The sequence below is a fragment of the Salvelinus fontinalis genome, chromosome 8 (assembly GCF_029448725.1).
Source record: "Salvelinus fontinalis isolate EN_2023a chromosome 8, ASM2944872v1, whole genome shotgun sequence".
NCBI lineage: Eukaryota > Metazoa > Chordata > Actinopteri > Salmoniformes > Salmonidae > Salvelinus > Salvelinus fontinalis.
This window is the reverse complement of record NC_074672.1, coordinates 18,145,233-18,160,286: the sequence shown is the minus strand read 5'-3', so window position 1 is coordinate 18,160,286 and position 15,054 is coordinate 18,145,233. Positions and strand designations below refer to the sequence as shown.

At 43.2% G+C, this 15,054-nt stretch overlaps 1 protein-coding gene across 1 annotated transcript in view; it reads right to left on the bottom strand.

Annotated features, from left to right (window-relative positions):
* Window positions 1-15,054, bottom strand: part of LOC129860795 (segment polarity protein dishevelled homolog DVL-1-like) — a 55,736-nt gene that overhangs the window by 19,692 nt on the left and 20,990 nt on the right. The window contains exons 4-12 of the mRNA XM_055931548.1: window positions 13,874-13,992; window positions 7,524-7,662; window positions 7,169-7,262; window positions 6,982-7,051; window positions 4,316-4,455; window positions 3,008-3,084; window positions 2,510-2,577; window positions 2,243-2,320; window positions 1,956-2,090 (exon numbers count right to left, since the gene is read on the bottom strand). Of these exons, the coding sequence (XP_055787523.1) occupies window positions 1,956-2,090; window positions 2,243-2,320; window positions 2,510-2,577; window positions 3,008-3,084; window positions 4,316-4,455; window positions 6,982-7,051; window positions 7,169-7,262; window positions 7,524-7,662; window positions 13,874-13,992 (920 nt within the window). The remainder of the gene's footprint in view (window positions 1-1,955; window positions 2,091-2,242; window positions 2,321-2,509; window positions 2,578-3,007; window positions 3,085-4,315; window positions 4,456-6,981; window positions 7,052-7,168; window positions 7,263-7,523; window positions 7,663-13,873; window positions 13,993-15,054) is intronic.

Genomic DNA, 15,054 nt, shown 5'->3' with positions numbered 1-15,054 from the left:
AAGGGCAGTGTGGAGTGCAATAGAGATTGCATCATCTGTGGATCTGTTTGGGCGGTATGCAAATTTGAGTGGGTCTAGGGTTTCTGGGATAATGGTGTTGATGTGAGCCATTACCAGCCTTTCAAAGCACTTCATGGCTACGGACGTGATTGCTACGGGTCTGTAGTCATTTAGGCAGGTTGCCTTTGTGTTCTTGGGCACAGGGACTATGGTGGTCTGCTTGAAACATGTTGGTATTACAGACTCAATCAAGGACATGTTGAACATGTCAGTGAAGACACCTGCCAGTTGGTCAGCACATGCCCGGAGCACACGTCCTGGTAATCCGTCTGGCCCCGCAGCCTTGTGTATGTTGACCTGTTTAAAGGTCTTACTCACATCGGCTACAGAGAGCATGATCACACAGTCGTCAGGAACAGCTGATGCTCTCATGCATGCCTCAGTGTTGCTTGCCTCGAAGCGAGCATAGAAGAGATTTAGCTCGTCTGGTAGGCTCGTGTCACTGGGCAGCTTGCGGCTGTGCTTCCCTTTGTAGTCTGTAATAGTTTGCAAGCCCTGCCACAAAAGACGAGCGTCGAAGCCGGTGTAGTATGAATCAATCTTAGCCCTGTATTGACGCTTTGCCTGTTTGATGGTTTGTCGCAGGGCATAGCAGGATTTCTTGTAAGCTTCCGGGTTAGAGTCCCGCACCTTGAAAGCGGCAGCTCTAACCTTTAGCTCAGTGCGAATGTTGCCTGTAATCCATGGCTTCTGGTTGGGGTATGTACGTACAGTCACTGTGGCGACGACGTCCTCAATGCACTTATTGATAAAGCCATGTGGTGTACTCCTCAATGCCATCGGAAGAATCACGGAACATGTTCCAGTCTGTGATAGCAAAACAGTCCTGTAGTTTAGCATCTGCTTCATCTGACCACTTTTTTATAGACGGAGTCACTGGTGCTTCCTGCTTAAATTTTAGCTTGAAAGCAGGAATCAGGAGGATAGAGTTGTGGTCGGATTTACAAAATGGAGGGCGAGGGAGAGCTTTGTACGCATCTCTGTGTGTGGAGTACAGGTGATCTAGATTTTTTTCTCTCTGGTTGCACATTTAACATGTTGATAGAAATTTGGTAGAACTGATTTAAGTTTCCCTGCATTAAAGTCCCAGCCTCTGGGTGAGTGGTTTCCTGTTTGCTTATTTCCTTATACAGCTGACTGAGTGCGGTCTTAGTGCCAGCATCTGTCTGTGGTGGTAAATAAACAGCCACGAAAAGTATAGCTGAAAACTCTCTAGGCAAGTAGTGTGGCCTGCAATTTATCACAATATACTCTACTTTAGGCGGGCAAAATCTAGAGAAATCTACTTCCTTAGATTTCGTGCACCAGCTGTTGTTTACAAATATGCACCCCCCCCCCCTCTCGTCTTACCGGAGTGTGCTGTTCTATCTTGCCGATGCAGTGCATATCCTGCTAGCTGAATATCCATGTCGTCATTCAGCCACGATTCCGTGAAACATAGGATATTAAAGTTTTTGATGTCATGCTGGTAGGATATTCGTGATCGTACCTAGTCTAATTTATTGCCCAATGATTGCACGTTTGCGAGTAGTATTAACGGTAACGGCAGCTTTCCCACTCGCCTTCTCCGGGTCATCACGAGGCATCCGGCTCTTTGTCCTCTGTACCTGCATCACTTCCTCTTGTGCGTCCTGCTTGTTGTAGAAAAATGATTTGTCTAATCCGAGGTGAGTGATCGTTGTCCTTATATCTAGAAGCTCTTTTTTGCCGTAAGATACGGTTGCAGAAACATTATGTACAAAATAAATTACAAATAACGTGAAAAACCCCCACATATTAGCACAATTGCTTGGGCGCCCGTAAAACTGTTGCCATTTCTACCGGCGCCATTTTACTGAAAAAAAGTAATATTAATAATACAGTATTACTGGTAGTCAGCGTCCCCTCCCTCTCACCGATGACAGCGTTGGTGATGGTGATCTTCAACCACATCCTGTCCCGGATCTCCAGACCAGAGTCAGGTAGCTGCATCACCTTGACGATGGTTGCCATGTCCGTCTTACTCGCAGATAGCGGCAAGTCGTCAAATTCTGAAGGGGAGAGGAGGTTGAGACACAGCACATTCACAGACAGTGACTGACAAAATGTTCAGTATGTGGCATTTCTAGGACTGTGAGAGTGCAGCTATGTCTAGTGATTGCAGTAGTTTGTGTGTGTGACTGTGGTGATAGTGTGGTCATACCGTAGTGTGGGTAGGGTCCGGTCAGGGCGGTTGTGTGGGAGATCCAGGCAGCAGGGTCGATGGGCCTCACTGGTTCAGCTGGACACACACAATCTCCATCATCTACTGTAAGTTTGCTAGTTTGTGCTCAAACTTCTGCTATAAGTTACAAGCACATCCAATTTGTTCTTCAAAAGGTTTTAAAAAGCGAGTTTCCAGCTGAGTTGGAGAGCCCTGTTTGTAAATGGTAATAACCTGTTGTTGGTGGAACATTGGTAAGTGTCTTACCCCGGGGGATGGTGAAGTAGCTTCGTGGAGACGGATCCCAACACTTGGCCACAGTAAGACTAATAGGACTGGAGGACACATGGGGAGACAGTCAGTCACAATACCTTCAACTCAATTCTGTAGCTCCTGTGCAGTTAAAAGCACAAGAGGAAACGATAGGAAAAATTAAGTCATGTTTGGTTGAACTAGAAGGATTGTGGAGAGAAATATTAGTCTGTATTATACAACAGTCCACAATGCAGAAGCTGCTTGAAATTCAAGCCCACTGTTTATCTAATCTAACCAGTCAGCATATCGCTGATATGCTAATACAACCCTAATGTACTGCAGAGTCTTACCATTGCTCATCTGTTAAATCCTGTATTTACCCAATAGCCATGTCCTTTGTCTGTCTGTCCTGACCTGTGACCATCTTCACATGCAACAGTTTAACATCTCTTGAAATGTTTTCTGGGTTATCTCTAACAATCCTGCACTGTAACACAGTCCTGTTCTTACCCTGTTTTGGAGACAATCTCTCTCAGGATCCTCACAGCGTCATCGTTGCTCATGTTCTCAAAGTTCACATCGTTCACCTGAGGATCACAACCAAACAGTTAACGTACATTTTCACGGTTCATGCCTTTAAAATGAACAAGTAGTTGGACAAAACGAACAAGTGAATAAAGAAACATGAAATGATTTAGGACTCTGCTACGAAATCAGCTCTCTACAAGTTCATCTCCAGACACTGTTGTAAGGCGTTCAGACGCATATGAAAGCTAATAAATCCTACGCAGCTTTATACTGTGTGTTGAAAAGAGACATGCTGATCTACAATACATGCTGTTAAAGAGACATGCTGATCTACAATACATGCTGTTAAAGAGACATGCTGATCTACAATACATGCTGTTAAAGAGACATGCTGATCTATAATACATGCTGTTAAAGAGACATGCTGATCTACAATACATGCTGTTAAAGAGACATGCTGATCTACAATACATGCTGTTAAAGAGACATGCTGATCTACAATACATGCTGTTAAAGAGACATTCTGGATCTACAATAACTAGTGATCAGCCACTGTGTGTACAAGAGGAGGCGTGGCCAGAGAGGTTAGTCTGAGTCCAGCCATACAGACATCAAAGAGAACAAACAACAGGAAGGAAAAGGAGAGGCAACATGTAGGATAGAGGGCTACAGGAAGGAAGGTGACGAGGACCATTAGAGTTGGTTGTAAACAGGTCATAGTCTCAATAGGTCATAGTTTCAATAGGTCATAGTCTCAATAGGTCATAGTTTCAATAGGTCATAGTTTCAACAGGTCATAGTTTCAATAGGTCATAGTTTCAATAGGTCATAGTTTTAATAGGTCATAGTTTCAATAGGTCATAGTTTCAATAGGTCATAGTCTCAATAGGTCATAGTTTCAATAGGTCATAGTTTCAACAGGTCATAGTTTCAATAGGTCATAGTTTCAATAGGTCATAGTTTCAATAGGTCATAGTTTCAATAGGTCATAGTCTCAATAGGTCATAGTTTCAATAGGTCATAGGTTCCAGTTTCCCCTTTACCTTATTGTTAGAACTCATGAACATAAACATTGTTTGAAACACAGTATCCGATCATCACTGGCAATGCTATAATAATCACAAAGCAATTTGCTCACAGGACATTTGTGCACATTTGCTTTCCCTCACGGACCATAAAAGTAGAACCAAAAAAATAACTCATAAAGAACACAACATATACTTTAAGCTTATAATAGTTCCTAGAAAATGAACCTAAGGCTCATTTGTAGTGGGTGGTCGTGTCGTATACCTGTAGGAGCATATCTCCAGGTTCTATCCTGCCGTCTGCAGCTACAGCTCCTCCCTTCATGATTGAGCCGATGTAGATCCCGCCGTCCCCCCGGTCGTTACTCTGCCCCACAATACTGATACCCAGGAAGTTATACTTCTCTGTAAGAGAGAGGGGAGAGAGGAGGTCAGTTAAAAGTCTCATGTACAGTGCCTTCGGAAAGTATACAGACCCCTTGACTTTTTCAACATTTTGTTAGGTTACAGCCTTATTCTAAAATTGATTCAATTGTTTTTTCCCCTCATCAATCTACACACAATACCCCATAATGACAAACCAAAAACAGGATTTAAAAAAATTGTTAATAATTTATTACAAATATTACATTTACCGTAATTGCTGGACTATTAAGCGCACCTGAATATAAGCCGTACCCACCGAATTTAAAAAATATATGTATTTTGTACATAAATAAACCGCACACGTCTATAAGCCGCAAGTGCCTACCGGTACATTGAAACAAAGGAACTTTACACAGCCTTTAAACAAAACACGGCTTGTAACAAAAATAAATAGGCTTTTAAACGAAACACGGCTTGTAACAAAAATAAATAGGCTTTAACGAAACACGGCTTGTAAAAAATAAAAATAAAATAACAGTAAACAGTAGCCTACCAAGAAAGTCAAACTTCATTGCGGTGGCGATTGTTTTGGCTTTCAGTCGGATCTGCACAGTTGAAACACCTCGGCCGTCTGCTCTCTGTGTGTTGACCCAGTCTTCAAGCTCATTTTCTAGTTCGGGCCATCTGCTTTTCTTCTCTGAAAGCTTTTGTTGTCTTTTTGCACTGAGTCAGTTCCTCACGCTGCTGTTTCCAACGTCTTATCATCGACTCATTAAGGCCAAGCTCCCGTGCAGCAGCTTTATTTCCTTTTCCAACACCCAGATCGATCGCCTTCAACTTGAAAACTGCATCATATGCATTTCTCCGTGTCTTTGCCATGATGAGGGTGACAAAATGACTACAGTAATCAGAATGATGGGAAGTTTGAGCGCGCTCGATTTACGTCACATTATGTGACGGTGCTCAGTTTTTTGGCGGGCGTGAATCTTGTGAGAAAAAAAAAATCATAAATTAGCCGCGTCATTGTATAAACCGCGAGGTTCATAGCGTGGGAAAAAAGTAGCGGCTTATAGATCGGAAATTACGGTACATAACTATTCAAACCCTTTACTCACTAATTTCTTGAAGCACCTTTGGCAGCAATTACAGCCTCAAGTCTTCTTGGGTATGACGCTACAAGCTTGGCACACCTGTATTTAGGGAGTTTCTCCCATTCTTCTCTAGATCCTCTCAAGCTCTGTCAGGTTGGATGGGGAGCATCGCTGCACAGCTATTTTCAGGTCTCTCCAGAGATGTTCGATCAGGTTCAAGCCCAGGGCTCTGGCTGGGCCACTCAAGGACATTCAGAGACTGGTCCCGAAGCCACTCCTGCATTGTCTTGGCTGTGTGCTTAGGGTTGTTGTCCTATTGGAAGGTGAACCTTCGCCCCAGTCTGAGGTCCTGAGCAGGTTTTCATCAAGGATCTCTCTGTACTTTGCTCCGTTCATCTTTGCCTCAATTCTGACTAGTCTCCCAGTCCCTGCCGCTGAAAAACATCCCCACACCATGATGCTGCCACCACCATGCTTCACCGTAAGGATGGTGCCAGGCTTCCTCCAGACGTGACGCTTGGCATTCAGGCCAAAGAGTTCAATCTTTGTTTCATCAGACCAGAGAATCTTGTTTCTCATGGTCTGAAAGTCTTTAGGTGGCTTTTGGCAAACTCCAAGTGGGCTGTCATGTGCCTTTTACTGAGCAGTGGGTTCCGTCTAGCCACTCTACCATTAAGGCCTGATTGGTGGAGTGCTGCAGAGATGGTTGAGCTCCCATCTCCACAGAGGAACTCTAGAGCTCTGTCAGACTGACCATCGGGTTATTGGTATCTCCCTGACCAAGGCCCTTCTCCCCGATTGATCAGTTTGGCCGGGCGGCCAGCTCTAGGATGAGTCTTGGTGGTTCCAAACTTCTTCCACTTAAGAATAATGGAGGCCACTGTGTTCTTGGGAACCTTCAATGCTGCAGACAGTTTTTGGTACCCATCCCCAGATCTGTGCCTCGACACAATCCTGTCTAGGAGCTCTACGGACAATTCCTTAAACCTCATGGCTTGGTTTTTGTTCTGACATGCACTGTCAACTGTGGGACCTTATATAGACAGGTGTGTGCCTTTCCAAATCCTCTCAAATCAATTGAATTTACCTCAGATGGACTCCAATCAAGTTGTAGAAACATCTGAAGGATGATCAATGGAAACAGGATGCACCTGAGCTCAATTTCAAGTCTCATAGCAAAGGGTCTGAATACTTACGTAAATATGGTATTTCTGTTTTTATACATTTGTACAATTTTCTAAAAACCTGTTTTCCCTTTGTCATTATGGGGTATTGTGTGTAGATATCTGACGATTCGTATTCATTTTATCCATTTTAGAATAAGGCTGTAACGTAACAAAATGTGGAAAAAGTAAAGGGGTCTGAATACTTTCCCAGGGCACTGTAGTTTAAAGACTATATGGGGTTTAAAAATATTTGTCTACAAAGAAAGGCATAAATTAAAGAAAATGAGAGGAAAAGGGGAAGTCCTTACCCATGTTGAGTGTGACAGTGATGATGTTGAGGCTCATAGTGGAATCTGTGATGCTGCTGAAGGACGAAGACTGGAAAAGAGAGGGAGAAACTTAGTGTGTCAGACACATACTCACATAACTGTTCTTGTTCCCTTTCTCACTCACACACACGTATGTGCAACAGTACAATTTTCAAGGTGAGCTTACCCGGTCTATTTTGGCCACTTTGTGCCTCCGTCGGCGGCGTTTGTGTCTGCGCATTAGCTGAGAAGACGAGCTCTGCTCTGTGGAGCTGCTGAGTCTGAGACACAATACAATGTAATCTTTAATGGTCCATTATACAGAGACAACGGAAATGTGGTGACTTTTGCTGTCACAGTACCCAGCCCAACACACAACATACACGACTGGGGAACAGCACAGGGTCAGCCGCAGGGCAGCTCCCCTGGAGCAGGAAAAGCGGGTGGATTTGTTGATTTCAATAATGAACCACTGATGAAAAGAGGGAAATTAGAGAAAATACAGAGAGAGGGAGAGAGAGAGAGAGAGAAAGACCATCTACCTGCTGGCGTCCTCATCCTCCTCACTGTCGACGAAGGAGCTGGACTCCAGTTCACTGCTCATCACTGAGGCGCTGTCGTAGCCCATGGCAGAGTCCCTCACTGTGCGCTCCGACTTAGAGTGGCCATTGATACGAGGGACTGGGGAGGAGAGAACCACACAACAACAACCACAGGTAAGATATCAACACTTTGATACAAGTTCACATCATGACATAATACTGTGAAGGACAACTCAGAGCTGAATGAGTTGGAGAGATGATATGAAAAACGACGAAGGAAACATTTCCCAGCGTTATAGCAAACCACCAAGAGGAGATTGTAGTATTAAGGACAGGATCAGGACATCTAAATGGGAAATCAAGAAAAGGATTCAGAAGAGGTGGAAGGCCAGTGTAGAAAGCACCAGAGAAAGAGAAAGAGGTGAGAGATTACCAACCAGTGCACTTGGCTTCTGAAAAAGCTTGAAATATCATCAACCCAAGAGGATATCAGAAACAAATTGAGGCTGCAGGTAGATCAGCCATTAAGAGTGTTGGGCCAGTAACTGAAACGTCTTTGGTTCGAATCCCTGAGACGACTACGTGAGAAATCTGTGGATGTGCCCTTGAGCAAGGCTTCACTAGTACACAGAGGATTCACTAGTACACAGAGGATTCACTAGTACAGAGGATTCACTATCACAGAGGATTCACTAGTACACAGAGGATTCACTAGTATACAGAGGATTCACTAGTACACAGAGGATTCACTAGTATACAGAGGATTCACTAGTACAGAGGATTCACTAGTACACAGAGGATTCACTAGTATACAGAGGATTCACTAGTACAGAGGATTCACTAGTACACAGAGGATTCACTATCACAGAAGATTCACTAGTACACAGAGGATTCGCTATCACAGAGGATTCACAATCACAGAGGGAATTTCTGTTACAAACATGGCAAAGTACCTGTATGGCAGTTTTATGACTAACACATTTTCACTGAATGGACTTAACAGAATGAACATGATCATTTTGAATTGTGCAGTCAGTGTATCGTGACATGATTATGATACCATTATGATAGGCTTCAATTCATGTTTTATTCATGTTCTAATAAGAGACAGTGATCAACCAAAACAATAACATCTGTGTCCCAAATTCATAACACTTCTCCCCCACACCCATACGTACAGTGGAAGAGGCGCGGTCCTGTCTCAGCAGGGTGACAGCGGATTGGCTGGAAGGTTCTAGCAAAGCGCCGAGGGCGTGACTGACCCTGCGTTCTCCGCGAGCGACCAAAACATTCCAATAGTGTGGTGGTGCCCATTACTGACTGACCCCAAAGGGTGCAAACACATACTCTCTGACTCTCAAAAGAGGTGTACAATCCTCCTCCTCCCAGGATATACACACACACACACACACACACACACACACACACACACACACACACACACACACACACACACACACACACACACACACACACACACACACACACACACACACACACACACACACACACACACACACACAAAACTAAACAGCAGAGTTTTGTCTCAGGTGCAAAACTCAGACTGCCTGGTGTTTGTGTAGTTGTCTGTCCCTGTGCTTCTCTCTCTCAACCCCTTTGAGAGGGATCAGGATCTCTGCCCAATGACAGGCTGCTGGCAGACTCCAGTCCTTATCTACAACGAAGGCGGTGAAAAAAGACCAAAAGAAAAGAGTAAATGTGGAGAATGGTACTGTGAATTGAGGAGAGATAACACAATCACTCAATATAATATGTTCTCAGTTTTTCTCAGGTATATCACAGCAAGATATCTTGACTTATTCAAATTCTGCAAATGTCTGACTCTTACAGTCCTGGGCATTGTGGTAGGCCTACACATGATTTATCTGCTACAATACTCGACAAACAATAATACAAAAATAAAACCTATTCTGTTTTGGCATATTGTGCTGTGAACACTAACACCTTTCGTGTCAAAGCTGGCTGTTATCCTCCATTAGTCAGATTGGATTTGGAGATTCCAATTTCATTATTTTTGAGCCAAGAAGTAATTATCCTGAGGGATGGAAATGTCATATGTCGGCTCAAACTAAGGTATTAGCCTACGGTATTATAAGGTCATTAAGTAGGCTATAATTGATAAGTAATAAAGAATTATGACAGGAGAAAATGAATACATAAGGTTCTCCAAAAATACATTTCCTTATTCCATGAATAAATGTGGCAACCTCTTCAATCGAAGGTAGAGTCTACAGCAGGAAGAAAACACTTTCTTAAGCATAAACAGAAGCCCATCTATATTTTCTTCTGCAGCTGAAAGACAATTAATAGTTCCTTCCACGTTCAGCCATATTTAGTAGAATGCATTTCTTTACTAGTATTGCAAACATATAAAATTGTCTAAATAATCTAACACAAAATAACAGGTAATCTACAGATAGCCTTTCAATGTGTTGCTGAATAGGTGAGACTAACAATAACCTGCATTAACCTAAAATAAAACAAATGCTATTATTTAATTACATCACATCTATCTATAATTTAACAGCTAGTGGACTACAAACCATCCTATACAGCGATTCCATGAGTAAATTCGATTGCTTTACCTCAAACGCGGGAGAATCAGATGAGGGAGACAGTGCTCTCTTGCGACACACTGAGAAACTGAAGAAATTGGGAGCGCGCATTTTTTTTACCCAGCACTCCCATCCCATGGCGCGCGACTATAGAATGTTTGATAATCCCTCTTTGACCTATCAGAGAAATGCCTTCCACAGCGTGTAGAGAGAGCCCAGCAAGTGAAGGGATTTGATATTATGCACAAGCATACCTCTGACCGCCACAGGTGATTGTGCTATCAGGTCATTAAAAAAAGCCTGGATCACAATGCACTTCGCATAATAGCAAATGTTTAAACAATTTTTTTTTGCAAAACACTAGGTTCCAAGTATATAAAAAATATAGTAATTTATCATTTGATCTCCATTACTTTTCTTATTGAACAGAAATATACTGCATTAATGTTGTCTACATTTTGATTAGGCTATTATACAGTGAATAGTAAGACTATTCCAGAATCAATACACTTATTGTAGATGTCAAAATAGTCCTGCCGTAACCATAGCGTGATATACCCAGGCAGACAGTCATGGACGTCAGTTCACATCCTACCCCCCTCCTCTCCCAGTGCAGGTAGCAGAGCGAAAACCCCTGAACAGATCCTCTCCCATACATCCACAGTATCCTGCAGGCCCTATAGCTATGTCCACTCCTCTACCTGTCAAACACTGCATTATTCATCCATTCATTCTCACATACCTACAGCCAGAAACGAGAGAACAAGGGATATGTTAACCTCGGTTAAAACACTTTGATTCACCCTTCTCTGTTCACTGCATTCACACAGTGGCACTTAAAGAAAGAGGGGAATTCCTGCTATTCTACCGCTGCAGGGCCAGGCAGGATAACTTACACGGTGCTGCATGGGCGTGAGTCTCTAAGTCAAGGACACAGATAGAGTGGCCACCATGACATTGTATAAAGAGCCCTAAACAAATAAAGCCTAATTAATTTGGAATATATTGAGCAGTGTAGGGCAGCTTTTATAATCCATTAAGCAGTGTGTTCACCAAGAGGGACATGCCCTGTTCCCTGACACTCATTTAATTACCACTAACTAACTAGCAGGCAGGCTGGCAGGGAAACCAAATGTAGGGAGGGGAGGGAGGTAGGGTGAAGGAGAGAGAGAGATTACTACTCCTTCAACATAGGGGCTACTAATAGCTAATATTTCTAGAGAAGGACACAGGGACATGACACACAGCCCTATTTTCTGTTTCTCAAATCAGAACTTAAGAGACTGACTATAAAAACAAAGGTTGTAGTGAAAGGAGAAGAGTCAGGTTACATGATCCCAGTTCTGTAGTTTGCCTCCCCGTAGGACAACATATACACACACACGTACACAAACACACACAGATGCTCCTGAGTTGTACTCTCTCTTCCCTACAGCACCAACCAGCCTGATCTGTTATCATGCTCCTCCTAATTAAGCCACATAAATGAATGACTATTTGGTTAATGAGCCTGGAGCTGCAGGATCCACACAGCCAGGCTCGCTGTGAACAGCAGATCAGTGGGGGAAGAGATGGAGTGATGAGATAAAGAGATAAAGGACCGTCTCTGGCTCTATCTGCTGTGGGCATGGATAGAGGAGAAACAGAGGGACAGCAGGGACTGGAAGCTGACGCTTTACAGTAGAGACAAAGTCCTTCACCTTGTGTTGAATGGAAAATATAGACACCCATATCGTCACACTCTTTAACCACATCCAGGAGTATTGTATAAACAGGAATAAGGGTGGAAGAATGAGTGACTATCATCATTGGAAGAACCAGGCTTGCTCGTAATATACCAATTGTCCAAACGGGCATCTTAAATCTTGTCATTGTTTTTTCACCCTACGCTGTTAAACACACCTTGTACTTCTTAAAGCACCACGCTGCACAAATGAATTGTGAGTGTAGAAAGAGTGTAGAAAGAGTGTAGGTATGTCCTGTGGTTAGTTACTCTCTGACAAATAAGAGTGGTGTGATGAGAGGAATGTCCCTGAAGGAGGATACAGAGAGGAAGCTTTCCTCCTCTTCAAGTAACCTTCTTAGAACTCTCGACTGAGCGCCGTGCCAAAACATGTCCATGACAGTAGCTAGGTTTCCATCCAATTGGCGACGGATTTTCACGTGAAGATTCTAAAATCTGCATAAAGAAAATATATGCATTTTCCAACAGTGGTATTTACACCAAACGGACTTGTTGTGGATAAGTGCACACAAAATGTACTTTTTCGCTTAAGTTTTCATGGACCAAATAAAAATTGAAAGTTCAATGTGTTTCCATCACATTTTCTACTCTACTGATAGTTTTGACACAGAAACTGTTGGGTAAAATAGAAAATGTGTCTACTCTGGTCTACGTACGTGCACTCTAGCCAACAGCTGGCAGATTCAGTGGGGGTAGGATAGTATGAGATTATTATGGATAAGAGAGAGAATATTTACAATTGTCAAACAGCAGTCAAGCATCATGTCACCAGAATAAGCCACTCCATATTTATTGAAAGGTGCATCAAGCTCATCACTGTGCACTTTCATCACCCAGTGAAGTTCCCCATAACTTATTTCATCTGTCGCCTAATACAATGCATGGTTTCCTGAGTCATAGTGGGAGGACCACACAACATGTCATCGCGTGACTCCAAGTGTATTTGCGCATAAAGGCTATTATATCAATATTTGCACATAAAGACATTTCCACCACCATTTCTTGCATAATTCATTTTACAGACACAACAAGATCCCACGATGTCAAAAAAAATAAGTATATATCTGCATTTATAAAATTGTACCAAATCTACCTGTTTCCATCACAACTGTCGTGAATTTTTTATACGCAAAAAAAGAACTGTGGAAGCAAACATGGTTAATAACAACAAATACATACTGAATGACTTATTCTGAACCAAATACATACTGAATGACTTATTCTGAACCAAATACACACTGAATGACTTATTCTGAACCAAATACATACTGAATGACTTATTCTGAACCAAATACACACTGAATGACTTATTCTGAACCAAATACACACTGAATGACTTATTCTGAACCAAATACATACTGAATGACTTATTCTGAACCAAATACATACTGAATGACTTATTCTGAACCAAATACATACTGAATGACTTATTCTGAACCAATTGTCTTGTGAGTTTACTGACAGTTTACCATGTCCATTGTTTATGACATGTGTACACGCAGTAAGGATAAAATAGCCAACAATAAAGAGTTTCTTTAAATACAAACTGCAGTACTTTCCCAATAGGAAAAACATACAACGCTGGTTTCATATCTCCACGATAACCAAGAGGCAGCTATACATCATGCAGTGTCATGAGATCAACACACTCCCATAGATCCTGAGGTTAAACCATCAGGTGGAAAATAGCCTCTGACCATGAACCTGAGTCCCACTTAGGTAACACAAGATAGGTTGCTGGGAAAGACAGACAGCGCCACAAGCAATCCTGGTCAAAGTATCCCACTTACCTGCCACCAAAGGATCTATGTTGTTATTGTTCTCACACAATTCTGCACTCTGTGAACCCTCTGATTTGTTTCAGATATTGTTTACTCTCCACCCTTTTGGGATATGAGTGAACAATGTCACCAGATTTGTATATTGATACAATGATGTGTAATAATGTTGTGATTTGTGGTGTTGGTGTTACAGTACCACACGTACTGTACTTAGGTAGTTCGCCCAATCATGTGTGTATTGTTCCTCACTTTCAGTCTCTCGTGCTCTCCTCCGTGCGCGTTCTCTCTCCCTCTCCCTACGGTGGCTCAGGAGGGACTCTGTACCCGTCTCCGTGTCCAGGCCATCCCGACTGCTTACTGCGTTGGCACTGAAATACACACATTTAAACAGTTTATTTGGATCCACAATGAAACACACACAAAACACCATCATAATTCCATACCATGTCTCCAAATCTATTGCATTGTCCCGAGTTCAATGCACCTCTGTCTGGCACTATCTGTACAGTGAGGAGAACCTCACAGGGATTCATCTCAAATGAAATGATGTGTTATTGTGTGTGTGCGTGTGTGGTATGTGTTTCACTAAGTGTCATTAATGGCCAGATACCCTGAGAGGAGATGGATGCGTTCTGTCCAAAGCTGCTTGATACTAATGAGGAGGGCCATTGAAAGCCCAGATGGTGCCTGTGGAGGTGTGTGTGTGTGTGTGTGTGTGCGTGCGCGTATGGTGGACGGGTAGAGCAGGTGTGGGCTGAGCTGAGACATGTACAGGGCTGGATGGGATATGCTAGACGGCAGGTTATTCTATCAGAGGGGGTGAGAGGCTTTAGCCTCAGGGCAGCAGGGTAAGAGACACCTGGCTGATCGCCTGTGTTGGCTGATGTTGTGTGAGATTACCAAGGGAGGGGGGCTGGGTTGGGAGACAAAGATGGGTGCTTTTAATGCCTGTCCGCTAATCAGGATTACGAGGCAGAAGCGCATCAATTCTGCACGCTCTACACCACACTCAGACCAAATTCTATCCCCGTCAAATACTGGCTATTTCCAGAATGAGCCTGAAGTGTAGCGAATGAGAGAGGGGAGAGAGAGAGAGAGAGAGGGGGGAAGAGGGAGGAGAGAGAGAGAGAGAGAGAGGGAGGGGAGAGAGAGAGAGACAGGGGAGAAAGAGAGCGAGAGAGTGAGGGGAGAGAAAGACAGGGGAGGGAGAGAGAGAGAGAGAGAGAGAGAGAGAGAGAGAGAGAGAGAGAGAGAGAGAGAGAGAGAGAGAGAGAGAGAGAGAGAGAGAGAGAGAGAGAGGAGAGAGAGAGAGAGAGAGAGAGAGAGAGAGAGAGAGAGAGAGAGAGAGAGAGAGAGAGAGAGAGAGAGGGGAGAAAGACAGGAGAGAGAGAGAGAGTGAGGAGAGAGAAAGACAGAGAGAGAGAGAGAGA